At 43.1% G+C, this 15663-nt stretch overlaps 1 protein-coding gene across 14 annotated transcripts in view; it reads right to left on the bottom strand.

Moving 5' to 3' along the window:
* The window catches only part of TNRC6A (trinucleotide repeat containing adaptor 6A), a 207377-nt gene that overhangs the window by 27494 nt on the left and 164220 nt on the right, over positions 1–15663 (bottom strand). For 11 of the 14 annotated variants that reach the window (XR_013385101.1, XR_013385100.1, XM_077907066.1 and 8 more), the window contains 8 exons: positions 11457–14039; positions 9926–10102; positions 8408–8583; positions 7197–7229; positions 5544–5624; positions 5159–5210; positions 669–811; positions 144–290 (listed from right to left, as the gene is read on the bottom strand). Coding sequence is in view for 12 of the 14 variants with exons in the window: in XM_077907066.1 (XP_077763192.1) it covers positions 144–290; positions 669–811; positions 5159–5210; positions 5544–5624; positions 7197–7229; positions 8408–8583; positions 9926–10102; positions 11457–14039 (3392 nt within the window). In the remaining 2 variants the exon portion in view is untranslated. Of the gene's footprint in view, positions 1–143; positions 291–668; positions 812–5158; positions 5211–5543; positions 5625–7196; positions 7230–8407; positions 8584–9925; positions 10103–11456; positions 14040–14818; positions 14929–15663 lie in introns of those variants that run through there. The other 3 variants (XM_077907064.1, XM_077907059.1, XM_077907058.1) reach the window with 3 other exon arrangements.

The raw sequence follows: 15663 nt of genomic DNA, 5'->3' as shown, positions 1-15663 counted from the left end.
GAATACCAGTGGGATTCTTTAGGGAGAGATGTCGCAACACCACACTGTATTATTGATTTAAACACAGTAACTACATGTAAGAGAGATCTCATTACTTATACAAATCATTCAACAGAGAGCCTAAAATACACACATGGACTTACCTGTCTAACAGAATTCAAGTTTTGCATACCCAGCCCTGCTATGGAGCCAAGGGCCTGGTTAGGTAGTGCACTATTTGAAGGGGGAAGCTTCATGCTTTGACTGGACATAAACTGCATGTTTTGGGATTCATCTGCTACAATGCCATCCTGAGTGGACAGACAGAAAGATGTGCAACACCAGCCAAGCAAACAAGCAGAAGGGAGAAATCATTGCAGGAACAGAAGAGAAGTCACGTGACATTGCAGCACCAACAGGAAACGGGTAGAAAACAGAAGAGATTAGTGTTAATTCTAAAGTACACAAAAAGAACCAGACACATTTTACGGGATTAAGAAGAAAATACAAATGCAATCCCTATGCTAAACTGAAACATAAAGAAGAGAATGAACTACAAATCCAGTAATAGTACCAGATTATATAGTACCTTACATTAAATGCTCTAAACCACATATGAGAAAATTACGCTATTAAGTGTATTTATCAGCCACAGGGGTAAAACAAAACAAAACAAACAAATGACTTACCTTATCAAAGTAAGGGCTGCGCTCCATGGAAGACTCTTTGGAAATCTGAGGCCGAGAACCAGGGCCTTTCCCGACCGTTCGATTGTAATCACCAATATTTAGGCTATGTTTATCTATCTCCATTCGTTTGTCCTGTAACATTCCTAAGAAGTACAGGAAACTATGTTACGTAGGAAGACAATCTCACTGATTCAGACAAATTTACACAGCAGCAAGCAAAACATTTACTTCCCCTGGGAGGACTTTTGCCTTGACAAGGACATGTAAAAAAATACATTCAATAAATCTTGCATTCCTCAGAAGTAAAGTTAGGTTTAACAGATACTGCTATTTGAACCAATTAACTTGAAAACAGACCGGTAATGACGGTTAAGACTTTTTGGTCATCTTTAATTTACTTAATAATAAAGAGATAGTTTCCAGTTACAAATAACTAAAACAGACACCACGACAAAGCACCATCTGATAGATACGTACTATGTGCCAGGTACTGTTTGAATTGTGTGTTCTAATTTAATGCTGGTAACGTTACTATTACTACCCCCATTAGCAAGCAGATGAGGAAACTGGAGACTAGACAGGTTCACATCATCCCCTCTCTCAGGTCTTCCTTTGTCCGTTACTCTTCTCATTCTGACTTCTCTGCATCTTTAAACTCAATTTCTTACCTACTGAATCCACTATTCCTATGTATTTCTTATCTCTAATAATGGCCACTTATTGATTTACTGCCTCTCAGCCCCAAATTCACCCTTTTCGACTGCTCAGTGAAAACACATCTGGACGCTTTACTTTTTTTTTCTTGTGCCAGTTGGTGCCAAGACTTCGTCAGTAGAGGGCGCTGGAGAGCCACTGCAGGAGGAGATTCAACATGCTCATACAGCAGCTTCCACTCTTGCAGCTCATGGAGCTCAGCAACACCCCCTGGCCAGCATCTCCCAGCATTCCCACATACCTCCAAACTGCTTTGTAGCAGTGTCTTTAGTGAGACACCTCTCTACAAAAAGCTTTTCCCAGCACCTTAGAGGGCAGATTTCCAGCAAATTCCACCAGCACAGTGGCACAGCAACTTCTCTGCCATTCAGTGAGCCATGGAGGAGGCAGAGCCTAGTCCCCACAAGAACAGATCCCATATTCTGGATGTGAATTTGCTTTTCCTGCCCATAAAGCTTCTGCCATCCATGGTCTCACAGAAGGCCTCATTCTCACTCTACCGTGCCTGATCAAGGAACACACTCCATAGCAAAGGAAGGACAGTAATGGGATCACACCCATGGGATCAACTGGTCTGACCACATACATCATCACCCCAAAGTAGCTAGCCAAACTGATAGGTAGAACTGGTTACGAAGCAAGTCGAGAGTAGGGGTGAGGGGCAAGGATGTGCTTCTGGGGCATCTGGGGGCACAGTCAGGTATTTGACGCTTGGTTTTGGCTTAGGTCATCATCTCAAGCTCCATACTGGGCTCTGTGCTCAGTGCAGAGTCCACTTGAGTTTCTCTCTCCTCCTGCCCCTGCTCATGCTCTCTCTCTCTCTCTCTCTCAAATAAACAAACACATCTTAAAAGGGGGGTGGGGAGGAATAAGCTTCTGCCTAACAAGACACAGTGTCTCCCACAACACCAGAATATAGAGGTCTGGGAATCAAAAGGTGAGAGCTGGAGTGGCTTCTCTATTAAGATGTCTCTCAGAATTCTTACTTTCTGCTCTGGCAACTCTGTAGGTTTGGAGATCACAATCCTCAAGAAAGAAAATGCTTTCTTTCATCACACATCAGTCAGCTGAATTGGAAGATGAACAGAGCACCTGGACATTTTATCTTTCTTGTGCCACTGAGCCACCAGGCAAAAAGGGACTTGTCTATTGGCTGGAGTGATTTTTTTTTTTTTTTAAGATTTTATTTATTTATTCATGAGAGACACAGAGAGAGAGGCAGAGACACAGGCAGAGGGAGAAGCAGGCTCCATGCAGTGAGTCTGATGTGGGACTCGACCCCGGGTCTCCAGGATCACACCCTGGGCTGAAGGTGGCGCCAAACCGCTGAACCACCCCGGTTGCCCAGAGTGATTGCTTCTGATCACCAAGGGGAAATGGGTTTTGTAATACAGAATGAAGGCTCTGAGGACTCTGAAACCCAGGGGATTCTCTGGGAGGTGCTCCTTAATATTTCTGAGCCTTTACTAACCTAGTAAAGGTTAATGAAAAACTACAGCAATCAAGAAAAGGAGATGATTAAGGGCTAAGACTCTCTGGGAACAACGGTTTGCGTGACTCGACCGGCAAAGGACCCCAGGGTGCTGAGGTGCTGGCTGAGAGTGGGGCAGTATGCAATGGGTGCTGCAAGAAAGAAGCCATGGACATCAACCACAGCTTGTGACCAATGACAGAAACAAGGGCAGAATGAGCTCTGCATGTTTCTTATGGCTTGTTACATGAGTGTAGTCGTCTCTATAGGCTGACCACTTACTTCTTTCTCTTTCCCATTTTTATTTTATTCACAAGCTGTGGCGAGTTAACTTTACAACTTAGTCTTTCAGTTTCAACTGTGACTGACTTGGAGTGGTAATAGCATAGCCAATGATAAATGCATGACTCTTGGGGCTGTGTTGGTCTCCTCAGTTTGGTTGGAGGGCAGACTTCCTCACTTTTGGGAAAGAAAGCTGTACCTCGTTGAGAAGAAAGACAGGGGTGCCTAGCCACTGCAGTGGAACATAAGTGCATTTAGAAGTGTGCATATTGAAGATGGGTAGTCAAGGGGGTGGGTGGGAGTCTGTACCAATCATCTACCCACTGCCTCTCAGCTCTAAATTCACCTTTGACTGGCCTGGAAAAACAAAACAAAAACAAAAACAAAACCAAAACAGATCTGGACCCTTTACATATTTTTCCCTTTGCCAGCTGACACTGAAGCTTTGTCGGCAGAGGATGCAGGAGACACCACCACAAGACAGACTGTGTGTCTCCCAGGTCCGGATGCTCTCTCTTGCAGCATGGGCAGCTGACCCAGCTGCAGGCCCTTGCCGGGCTCACCCTTCCCCCCAGCAGCTGCCTTGGCAGTTTTGTAGCAGAGCACAAGTGAGACACCTTCCCAAAAGATCTATCTCCTGCAGTTCCATGGGGTGGCATCACAGTGACGTCTCTGCCATGCGATGAGCAGAGGGCCAGGTCCAGGAGTTGGGATCTCAGTCCTGGCATCATATGCTCTCCTCCATGGATACACTATCTCTGTTCTTTTTTTTTCTTTTTTTTCTTTTAAAAAAAATTTTTTAAAAAAAATTTATTTATGATAGTCATACAGAGAGAGAGAGAGAGAGAGAGAGAGGCAGAGACATAGGCAGAGGGAGAAGCAGGCTCCATGCACCGGGAGCCTGACGTGGGATTCGATCCCGGGTCTCCAGGATCGCGCCCAGGGCCAAAGGCAGGCGCCAAACCGCTGCGCCACCCAGGGATCGCTCTCTGTTCTAAGTTTAGGGATTTCTCCTTACCTCTGCTACTCTTCTTTAGTGGTCTCCTTACCTCTCACTAGCCAAACCCTTATACACTAATAATTCTTTATATTTATATCAAACCTGTCCTGTTCAAATCACTGTGTAGTGCATTCTCCTGCCTGGACTCAAACTGACAGGATAACTCTACCACCTATGAAGCAACCGGCAAGAAAGCTGGAAATCAGCTTTTATCACATGCTCTCCCCCATCTCTACAATGAACTGGTTCAGATTGGTTATCAATTTTTGTTGATTCTAATTCCTTCATCTCCACTGAATTAAGAATCTTCTCATCTACTGTGATTTAGTTTAGAGCTCTGAAATATTCACTGGCTACTACAACAAATCTAGAACCACTTTTGGTATCTATCTTTTTGTCAGTCCTCTGCTGCCAATCTTTTCTGTTCTAAGATCTTTTCAACCTATAGCCATAGTTTTTTTAAAAAACATAAATCCCACTCATGTCATTCTCCTGATTAAAATTATTTAATCCCCTACTTTGATAATGAAATTCAAACCCCCGCTCCTCATGATTTAGCACCTGCCTCGTTTTCTATTACCTTCCACTAGTCAAACCTTCTCTCATCACCGCACCACACCACAACCAATTTCTTCTACTGCATGGAACAACTTCCATTTCTCTGGCATGGTTCAGGCTGTCTTTGTCGTAAAATCTGGGCCTTTGCATCTGCTGCTTCCTAAATTACTAAGCCTCTATCACTCAACCTGGATAACTCGTTCTTGACAGGATGAGATCTGAGGTAGCCACAGACTAAAATCACCATGACCTTAGTTAGACGTGCACAGTGATTTGTACTTAGAAGGCAGTATGTGGCACTCAAACCATAGCACCCTAGTGTATGCTGAGATAGGAACACTGTGATAGGAACCCAGGTCTCCCCTTGCCTGGTCCAGGTCAGTGCTCACTTAGAAGGATCACATCACCGATATATTTGTCCATCAATGATGGATACACACTCAAACTGATTTAACTTTTTCTTACCTCCGGAAAGATCCATCTTATTGCTCTGTACATTTTCTTCGGGTGAGTCTCTCTGAAGCAAGAAAACACATTGTGTTAGCGGGCCTTGACTTATTAATGAAAATAAAAATGAAAAATTTTACTTTATATTTCAGTATTTGTCAAAAATCAAATGGACCGCAAAACTCTTTCCACTGCCTAATAAGAAAATTTTAAAAATAAGATATGTGATCAATGTTTTTAGCTAAAAGTGTAAAAAGACAGAAAGCTTCATGGCCAATTTTACTCTAACCTCCAGCATATACATAAAGACTCAAAGATAATTTGTTAAGAAAACAAAAAACTGAAGTTAGGGTAAATTTACAGACCATCACTCAAAGAAGGGCTGCTATAAAAATACACTTACCGAAAAACTGATATTTGAAAACTGTTTAACAAATGGATTTATCCATGCTTCTTCTTGTTTGTTTCCACCTTTCATGGTTCCCTTTGCAAAACAAAAGAGTAGAAAGCTGCCATGGCCACCTCTATTGATCTAGGTACAGTGATGGATTAATAAAACTTCAAGACAATTCCCAATTCTCATATTTAGCCAATTAATTTCTCCTCCAACCAATTTTAGCAGAGTTGTTAACAATTACAAATCAACTTATTTAATTTTCAACTTCCTTTGCTCCAGTCCTCTGGTATAGCTGTAACGTACAGAGAAATCTCTAACAGCAAGCAGTCAGAAGGAAAAGACGGAAGCAAAGGGCCTTGATGATCCACAAAAAGAAAAAAAAAGGTCCTCACAATAACAGAGAACTGCTCATCACAATTTCCAGTTTACAACTGGACTATGTTCTAAGAGCTTAATTATAACCTCGATTTGTGGCATTCTCATAACACACCAAAGTAAAAGTACTAGTTAGGTTCCTCAGGTTAGTCCAAAGAAACCGACATAACCCACGATTTAATTACACTATGCACACTGTACTGAAAAACTATATAAAAAAAAAAACCAAAACTATTTTAAAATTTCAATTTGTGTCACTGAGAACACAGTACTCCAATGGCAGCTGAGCTGGGGGTTCCCCCCACCCCCCTCCACCTTGGTGCCAGTGCCGTAGTTGGCTAGGCACAGGCAGTACAGAAACGCCTTTGAGGCACACTCTCAAGGAACCACGAGCCTGGCTGTTGGGGAGGCTGGATGCCACAGGGACCAAGGTCTCCAATGAATATGAAGACCACGGGGCTGTTCTTGGTCTGACCTTAATTCCCCTTTCCCGTTGCTACCGCCTGTTCCTTCCGACTGTGGGACAGAACACAGTTTCACGATCCCCCCCAAGTGCAGGTCTCTGAAGCAAGCACCTAACCCTTGCCAAGGTTTCTGAAGTCCTCCTTGATTCCTCTGCCTCCCCCTGCCCTCTTGCCTAACTGGCTGCCAAAGCCTCTGTCCCTCTGATTTCGAAATGCCTCTCTACTCAGTCTCTTGCACTACACATCCACTTTGGTTTCCCAGTTCAAGCCCTCACTTCTCACCCGAATGAGTGCAGAAGCTTCCTGACTGAGACTCCCCCAACTCTGGTCTCTCCTCTGTGCCAATTATCTTTCATACCATCACTGGTTAGCTTTCTTTAAAGAAAGTAGTTTTTAAAAGCCCAAGGTCATGTTGCCTTCTATGCAATTTCATTGGCTCCATATCTTAGAATAAAGTTCAAATTCTTTGGCATGGTATTGAAAATACTTTACAATCTAGCCTTAATTTAACTATAGAGCCAGATCTCCTATCACCTCTTTCAGAAATTCTCCACTTTAGTATGTCAGGCTACTCTTTTCCTTAGCATATCCCACCCGCAGGCATCTTCCAAACTCAAGTGGCCACTCCTTAGCGCTCTCCTACTGTCCCATACTAGACTCTGAGTTCCTCGAAGGTGCAGCTCATTTCTTAGTGTTTCTGAACCCCCAGCACCAAGCACAGTACCTGGCACACAGCAGAAGCTAAATAAATGTTTGCAGTTGCTTTCTAAAAGATTTTTACTAGCAGAAACAAAGGAGAAAGAGTAAAAAGGCTACACACCCTTTCCCTTCTCCTTTTTTTGCCACTCAGACCCTGTAAGGAAAGACAAAGTCACAAAACAGCATGGTCCAGTGGGAAGAACACAGGGTTTGGAATTAGAAGACCTAAAATTAAGTCCTTGCTCTGTCAACTAGTTATGCATCTTTGGGCAAGTCACCACCTTTGACAGTCTCAAATTCCTCATCGGTATTCTACCTCAGAAGGTCATGAGGATCAAATGGCTTATGTAAAATATGGGAAAGCATTTCATAAGCTATATGCAGTGGCAATAGGCAAATTCAGCCAAATGCAACATCTTTTTAAATGAAAATGGCAGGTCCTAGACTGAGAATCCCAGGATTAAAAGGGAGGGACCCTGGTGGCCAACTAATGTAACTACTGGATATTTGACCTCTAAGATCCCGGGGGCTGGGGGTAGGGGGGTAGGGGCGGTGGGTTGGTGGCGCACACCAGTTTTCAAATAGAGTGAGGCGGAGAGAACCACCTGAGGGTCTGGGCACATATTTTGAAAATGGTCCCCAAGAGAATCTGGCACCAGCATCCAACACCACCTCTTAAGAGACAGTGCTCTACACCAGTGGTTCTCAGCTCTAGCTCTGCATCAGAGACATATGGGGTCCAATTTCCAAAACTACAGGAGGCCTGGGATATAGTAAGCTGTACCTGTAACAAATGCCATAGGATTCTGATGTACTCAACAGGTTTGGGAATAAGATTTGTCCACATATCAGAGGAAAATCAAATGGCTCATTCCTAGGGATTTTTGTCACAGGACCTTTAGGGCTAGGGGAAGGGATACAGATGGGGGATGAAAAAGGAAGCCACCGATTCTGGGTAAAGGGGAGGGCTGGGGACTGCGGGTGAAGCGGAACTGGAGATGAACTGGCAGTGGGGATGGAAAGTCAACATGGAGATTTGCCCTTCTCTTCACCCCCACCGCTGCAAGCCCACCTTGGGGTGAGGGGCTGTCCCAGGCAGCACTGGTGGAGGGAGAGGAGGAGAGAAATCCCAAGCTGTAGCAGTGGGGAGAAAGGAAGTTCCTGCAGTCTTATGGCTTTCTAGGTGGCTGCCCATACAAAAGGCTATACCTAAATTGGGGACTGCCTGGCCTGTACTCATTGCCATAAATGGGCAGGAAGAACATAAATTTCCTGAGGGTAAACTACCTTTGGAATTGAAAATTTCAAGGGCTTTGCCCTTGAAATGTTTACCTTCGATGACATTTTCTTTGTATATGGAGGCCAATTTAAAGATGAGTTAAGCTCTTGAGATGAATTACTATTCCACATTCCAATCTCTACATCCTCTTCCTCTTCCCAGCCAGTGGGGCGATTTCCAGGCAATGGCATATCATCACCACACCAGCCATCTTGCATAGATTTTGGCCCTGATTGTGATTTGTGATACAAAGAGAAACATGATTTAATCAAACAATTCTTTCTGGAGAACAAGCACTCATTATGGGGGTGGGGAATCTAGGAAAAACCCCACTTTTATTTCCCTTCACAAATCTACATGGTAGGAATCTATGTTTTATACTTGAAGTTTCCACTAAGCAAGATTTTTTTTTTTTTTAAAGTAATCTCTACACCCAACATGGACCCTGAACTCATGACCCTGAGAGAGCAAGAGTCTCACGCTCTACCACCTGAGTGAATCAGGTATGCCTGGGTGGCTCAGTCAGTTAAGTGTCCAACTTTTGATCTCGGATCAGGTCTTTTTTTTTTTTTTTTTTTTTTTTTAATTTATTTATGACAGTCACACAGAGAGAAAGAGAGAGGCAGAGACACAGGCAGAGGGAGAAGCAGGCTCCATGCACCGGGAGCCCGACGTGGGATTCGATCCCGGGTCTCCAGGATCGCGCCCTGGGCCAAAGGCAGGCGCCAAACCGCTGCACCACCCAGGGATCCCTCGGATCAGGTCTTGATCTCAGGGTCCTGATCAAGCCTCCCACTGGGCTCCCTGCTGGGTGTGGAGATTACTTTACAAAAAAAAAAAAAAAAAAAAAAAGGAAGGAAGGAAGGAAAGGAAAAAGGAAAAAGGAAAGGAAAAGAAGTATCTCCCGTTCTTTTTACAAACAGACCATTCCTAAACATGGCCTTCTTGTTCAAACTCAACAATCTGTATGGCAACACACAGGGCAGAAAGGATCGAGGAAATTTCAAAGAATTCATTTTGATATATATTTTCAAAGAGAATGGCCAGAAAGTATTGCAAGTTATGAGCAGAAAGCATCTCAACTGGATACTCAGCTTTTGGAATTCCTATGGGGACCCCACATACAACTTATGGGATAGTAATGATGTTCATCTGAATGTTGAATCAGGTCTTTCCTGAACTTTGTTGATTTTCTGTATAATATTCAGGGAGTAATCTGGAACTGAGCCAGACAGTTTGGATATGCATCCACATTACTCTATATCCTGTCTCTAATGCTGGATAACATCAAAGTTGCTTGATTAGGTAATCTGATTTGGTAAAAGAGAACTTCGATTTGGTGAAGTAAATGCAAATCCTTATAGTTAACAGTTCTAAGGAAAGACAAGAACATCCAGAAAGCTAAAAAGAGCAAATCAAATTACAAATTCAAAGAAACAAACAGTAAAATCACATAGTAGGATACACAGATACATTTATCAATGATACAAACATTATCTGATTATTTAATTGTAGTCAACAAGAGATCACCACTGTGACAAAAGAGCCACCAGGAATTATCAATAACTTACCAGATTTGCTTAATGCTTGAGGACCAACAGAGCTGGAGCCCCACGTGGATGTGTTGGATGCTGCAGCAATGGGCTCCCCCCAGCTGGGACCACTGTCTATGGGTTTACCCCATGCTGAAGTACCATTATCCACAGTTGTGGCTGGAGTAGAAGGCTCCCCCCAGGGCTCACCCCAGCCTTTAGAAAGTGTGGGAAAAGAAGTCATCAGCACAAGGTAGGGTGGTGCAGGGCAATAAGGAGTACTCAGGGAACAAAAGATGAAGACGTTCATATTCACAGACTGAATAATGATGCTGCAATGGGCATGGGCAAAGACAATGGCTTCTGTTTTATGCAAAGAAGACAAATCATTTCCCATCATAATTTAACTACCGGTGTGAAATTTTTTTTTTCCATCACCTATTTCATAATTGCCCTCTGGGTGTAGAGCGGACTTTTTTTTGAATGACCTTAATTATGGCAAGTTATCCTCCTTTGAAAATGAATTTAATTCCTGGAAAAGTCAAGTCAATCTGAGGCAAACCTAGTAAATCCAAGCAGGTAATCAAGTTGGGTAATAGTGTACATAAACAATTTTTACCATAAGTGCAACCTTTCAACATCACTATTCTGGGGCAAAAAAAATTAACTACAATACCAACAATAGGTAGACATCCTACTTTTATACACGCTGGACAACACTTCTTAAAAATCCAGAGGTATCAGGTTGTCTAATGTAAAGCCATAAACAACATTCAAAAGAACTCAAACAGCCTTTTCCTTAGATGAATACCTCTTTCTTCTATGAATTAAATCCAAATACCATAAACTATCCTGGGGGGAAAAGAATTAGATGCTGAAAGGTTAGCTCATGAAAACATTCCTATCTCTCCAATGGGACTGCTTATTATTCCATTACCAAAGACAATGCATTCCAATGACACTTAATGAAAATGTCGTTGTCAAGATAATCTGCAGAGATAGGAATTAGCTCTTTGTTATGAGAGTGGGAATATGTGGGAATACACCAGAAAGGTATTATCAAATGTTTTGAGCACACAAACATACACACTGTATAACTAATAGACTTGGATTTCATGCCTACTTAAATAAATCCCTTCCAAGGCCAAATATAGCACAGGGTATTTAGAGAATATTGTACTTGGATGCTTGTTTTCTTTCTGGGGATTCTGTAATCAAATAACAAAACAAAGTAAGTAACGACTTGACTCAGAAGAACTGAGAAGTGTACAGCATCCCCAACAGATACCACTTTCCCAACTCTACCTTCTGCTGTCTTCCTAGCAGAGAACGGAGTGTGGGAGATTCACAACCAACATGGCCACAGACAGAGCTCGGTTCCTGATGTTAAACACCTTGCCCATTCTTTTATTCACTAGAAGCTCCTCCTGGGTTGGAGGGAGGGGGGAAAGCCCTTTGTGCGCATATGCAAATACTGTTAAATCTTACAGCACCCGGTACATTGAAAGGAGGCTTACAATACTGTGAAACATTTTGTAACACCATCAGACTCCATTAAATGAAAACTTACCAGAGCCACTGCCTGCCTCTTTGTTTGAGATGGCACTTGCAGATGGTAGCAACTGGTGTACCTGTGCTTGCTGGTCTGAACGGCTGCTGCCATTTGGGACATTTTTGTTCCACATGTTCACATTTTTGTAGTTGTATTTGCTCGGATCTCCCCAAGCTGAAGTTCCGTCATCGATCTCCATTTTGCGACGTATGGATTCTGGGGATGGTTCCTCCCAGCCTGTGGGCTCTTCTTCTTTTGTTGGGGCTGGTATAGGTCCTCCCAGCCAGCCTGTACCAGGAGGTTTGCCTGTTGCTGGTGGGATTCCCCAAGACCCGACAATGTCTTGTTGCTTGTTCCAGTCTGGAGAAGTGACTGGCTTTGACGAATCTCCCCAACCTAGAGACTGATTAGACTTTGGAGGATCTCCCCATCCCTGGGAAGGATTAGGTTTAGAAGATTCATCCCATCCTGACGAATTATTTGGATTTATGTTATTTCCCCAAGTAAAAGAACTAGTTTTACCAAGTTCATTCCAACCAGAAACAGACCTGTCACTGTCACTACCTCCTGAGCTAGATTTCTTATTAGCCTCACCCCAATGGTTACTCCTTGACGTTTCTCCCCAGTTATCACTGGCAGAAACGGACCACCCTTGGTTTGATTTCTGTCCATCACCCCATCCCTGTTTGCTCTTTTGCGAATCATTCCATGCGGACTTCTCTTCTTTGCTGTTCCCCCACTGATTGCTCTTGACCATTCCTGTAGCAGCAGCATCATCTTCCCATCCCCCCTGGCAGCTTGAGCCTTTGGAATCTCCCCACCTCAGAGCAGGTTTGGGATCTCCCCACCCCGATACAGATGAGGTATCATTACTAGTAGGGCTAGTCTTATCTGTACATGCCCCTGAGTTAAAAGTCTGTGTTGCAGAGCTTCCCCAGGCCTCTGTCCCATTGTCAGTCTTTCTTTCCCCTCTAGGTGATGTTTCCGTATCCCAGGCAGTATTCTGCTTAATAGGAGTCTGTCCCCAACCAGAGTTGGAGAGGACACGTGGATCCAAGTCAGTTCTGTTTACGATGCTTTGGAGTAATGTGTGCTGATCAATTTTTCTCCGATCTCTACTCTGATTTTCCCCAGTGGCTTTCTCCTCGAGGCGTCCAGTGCTTTCTGTACTACCTTCACTCTCCACTGTACCTCCTGTTTTGGCCCACACACTGTTCTGCTCAGTTGTCTGAGATGCGGCAGAAGCCTGATCCTCTTCCTCAGTAGATTTCCATCCATTTGTAAACTTCTTACCATTGCCATTTGCACTGTCATTGGAATGCTGATTGCTAGGCAGTTTGCTCCACTCCACGCTGGGTATATTAGTGCCAGTGTTTTGTGCAGGAGTTCCCCATCCTCGTCGACTTCCTCCAGAATTTGCGCCATTTCCACTTCCCCACGATGCATTCTGGGAATTCGTTGCCCCAGACTCCCACACACCTCCTCCTTTATTTGTGTTCACTTGAAAGTTAGTGCCCATAGGCCCATTTATGCCAGGCTGCATTAGAGTTGCATTCACAGTGTCACCATTAGCTTGGCCGTTAGGGCTCGAACATTTGTCTCCAGAGTAATTAGAACCATAGGCACCCCACGTAGTACCGTAAGAGCCTCCACTTTTTGGCTCTCCATTGCTAAGATGAGAAAGGGAAGTGCCATTCATAACCGATGGAGCCTGTATCTGAGGATGATTCATTGTGCTCACACGCCAGGCCCCTGTATTACTAGGCAGTTCGTTATTCTGTACTGAACCGGAGTTTGGTAAACTAGAGGTCATAAAGTTAGTAGTGTTATTTGGTCCAGTCATCTCAGTGGTAATATTCTGAGGTTGACCACTGAATGAAACCTTCTGTGTACCACTTACTTCAGATTCACAAGTTTCCTGAAGGCTTCCCCAGGTACCATGGGTGGAAGAACCACCCACTTTAGAGTTAATACTCTGATTGTTAGGCATCTGGCCTATGGTACTACACTGAATATTGATGCCAGAACTACCGCTCCCTACAGGCCCTTTGAGGGCAAGTCCGTTGTTGTCTAATACTGGCCAGGCACCATGGTTGCTAGCTGAATTCAAAGTGCTTGGATTTAACCCTCCATTTGATGAAGAACTTACAGTGCCCCAAGCATTCATTCTATTGTTGCTACTTTCTGATTTGCTTTCAGGAGCATCCACAGAGACCTGACATGTGCTTATTATGGCTCCATGGGAAAAACCCCATGGCCCAGGACTACTTCCATGGCCCACATTATTGCTGCTGCTACCAACCACAAACTTGTTTTGGGAACCAAGTCCAGTGCTATTCCGAAGGCCATCTTTTTCACCACCTGTGCTCCCTGAAGCCATGATAGTGATGTTTCTCTCTGATTCAGAACTGGAGGCAGAATCAGCATCCATACATTCTGAAGCCAACTCTGGATCACTGCCAGGGACTGAGGGCCATGCTTCTGTCTCAGGGGAGTCGTTTACAACAGCATTCTTACAATTTGTGCTAGAGTCACTCGGAGAAGACACAGGTCCCCGCTGTGAATTTTCATAATGGGATCCTGAAGTACTGTGGTTTATATCTAGAATAAAGGAGAAATACAAAAACTATTAAGTGCTTGGAAAGATGAGAAATGTTATAAACATATGTGGTTCCTCGACATTAACAAAATTTGATACTTGGCAGTATGGTTACAAAAGCACGGATTATATCCCAGCTACCAACTTTCCTTATCTAGTCATTAATTCCACACAGGCAGGGTATTTTGCGTTTTATTCACTGATGTTATCCTATGAGCCTAGGGCAGTACCTGGAACACAAGAGTCCCTCTCATTAGAGATCTGCTGCTGAATGAACAAACTATTACTTATCAGCAAGTAGAAGAATTTTAGTGTCAGGAAGAACTAGGTTGTAATAATGTATTAGGATAATGAAGCAACCCAGGCCTAGAGGCCTGACGTGGAAAAAAAAGGGGGGGCTGGGAAGGAGATGGGTAAGGACAAAGGAGCAGGACAAACTTGACTAAATGTATTAGAAACATATGAGAAATCCTTTCCTGTCTTTCCTTTCTTAGAGGAGCTTTTTCACACAACGGTTTTGGGTATTAGAACAAGTTTATAAAAATTACAAAGCCTTTCTTTCCCATTTTATTTCCATTTCATTAGTGTTTATGTTCAACCTGAAATACTGCATGCAAGTACAAATATTTTTAGTTGCATTCTCCTTCATAAAAATTTAATTTACCTTCATAGCCATATTTTTTAGGAGATCACAGAATTATGATGATTAAAAAAATCAAGTGCTGACACTGAACATCATTAATGATCGATCAGTCATAGAATCCTATAATCTTGGACTCACCGCTATACATTATCATCTAGTTATCTTCCTGCAGGTAGAGGGCAGGCAGTTCTCATGCTTCTAATACTTCCCCAGATTCATTCCTCTCATTCGGTTTAAGGATCTGGTAGTTAAAAGTTCCTCAGGGATATTAACCTGCATAAGATGTCTGCATTTAGACTGTCTTTAGGGGGTTGCTTATGTTGTAGTTTTCAACTAGAGTAGTACTCAGAATCCTACGTAGTGCTTTTAAATAACATACATGTTCAAATCACATCCTCACATCCCAGACCTAATAAACCAACTGCTAGGAGTTGCAAGCCTAGAAAACAAATGTAACTCACTACCAATGTACTGCAAATATAGAAAATCAGGTTCATCTTCCATCATTTCTCTCAAAGCACAATCATCAAGCATTAAAAAACTAGGAGTTAGAAAGAAGAGCAGAAAAAAGACTAAAGAGAGACTAAAGGCGTATACATAATTCACCAATTACATGAATCTTAAAGTTCCATAACAAACTCTTATCTCCACTCCCAGTTGGGAATCATTTTTTTAAGCTGTCAAATGAAGTTTGTCATCATCTTTCAGTGCCCATGAGAAGCATTTTCCTCATGAAACACAGGATATCGAACAGTTTGTCTCATGGGGTAAAAACAAACCAATATATCAACACCGGCACCAGCAGTATCATCAATCAGGACCACGGATCATGTGTTTTCTCTGCATTTTTGTCACTGACTCCTTGAAACAACCCTAAAGCACAGGATACTACCTTTACTTTGTAGCTGGGAAAATAAATGAAGGCCCAGAGGCTAAGTTACAGAAAATCAGGTGAGGAAAGCAGGATTCAGCATTGAGTAATA

The sequence above is a fragment of the Canis aureus genome, chromosome 8 (genome assembly GCF_053574225.1).
Source record: "Canis aureus isolate CA01 chromosome 8, VMU_Caureus_v.1.0, whole genome shotgun sequence".
Lineage (NCBI taxonomy): Eukaryota > Metazoa > Chordata > Mammalia > Carnivora > Canidae > Canis > Canis aureus.
This window is presented reverse-complemented; position numbering and strand designations above follow the sequence as displayed.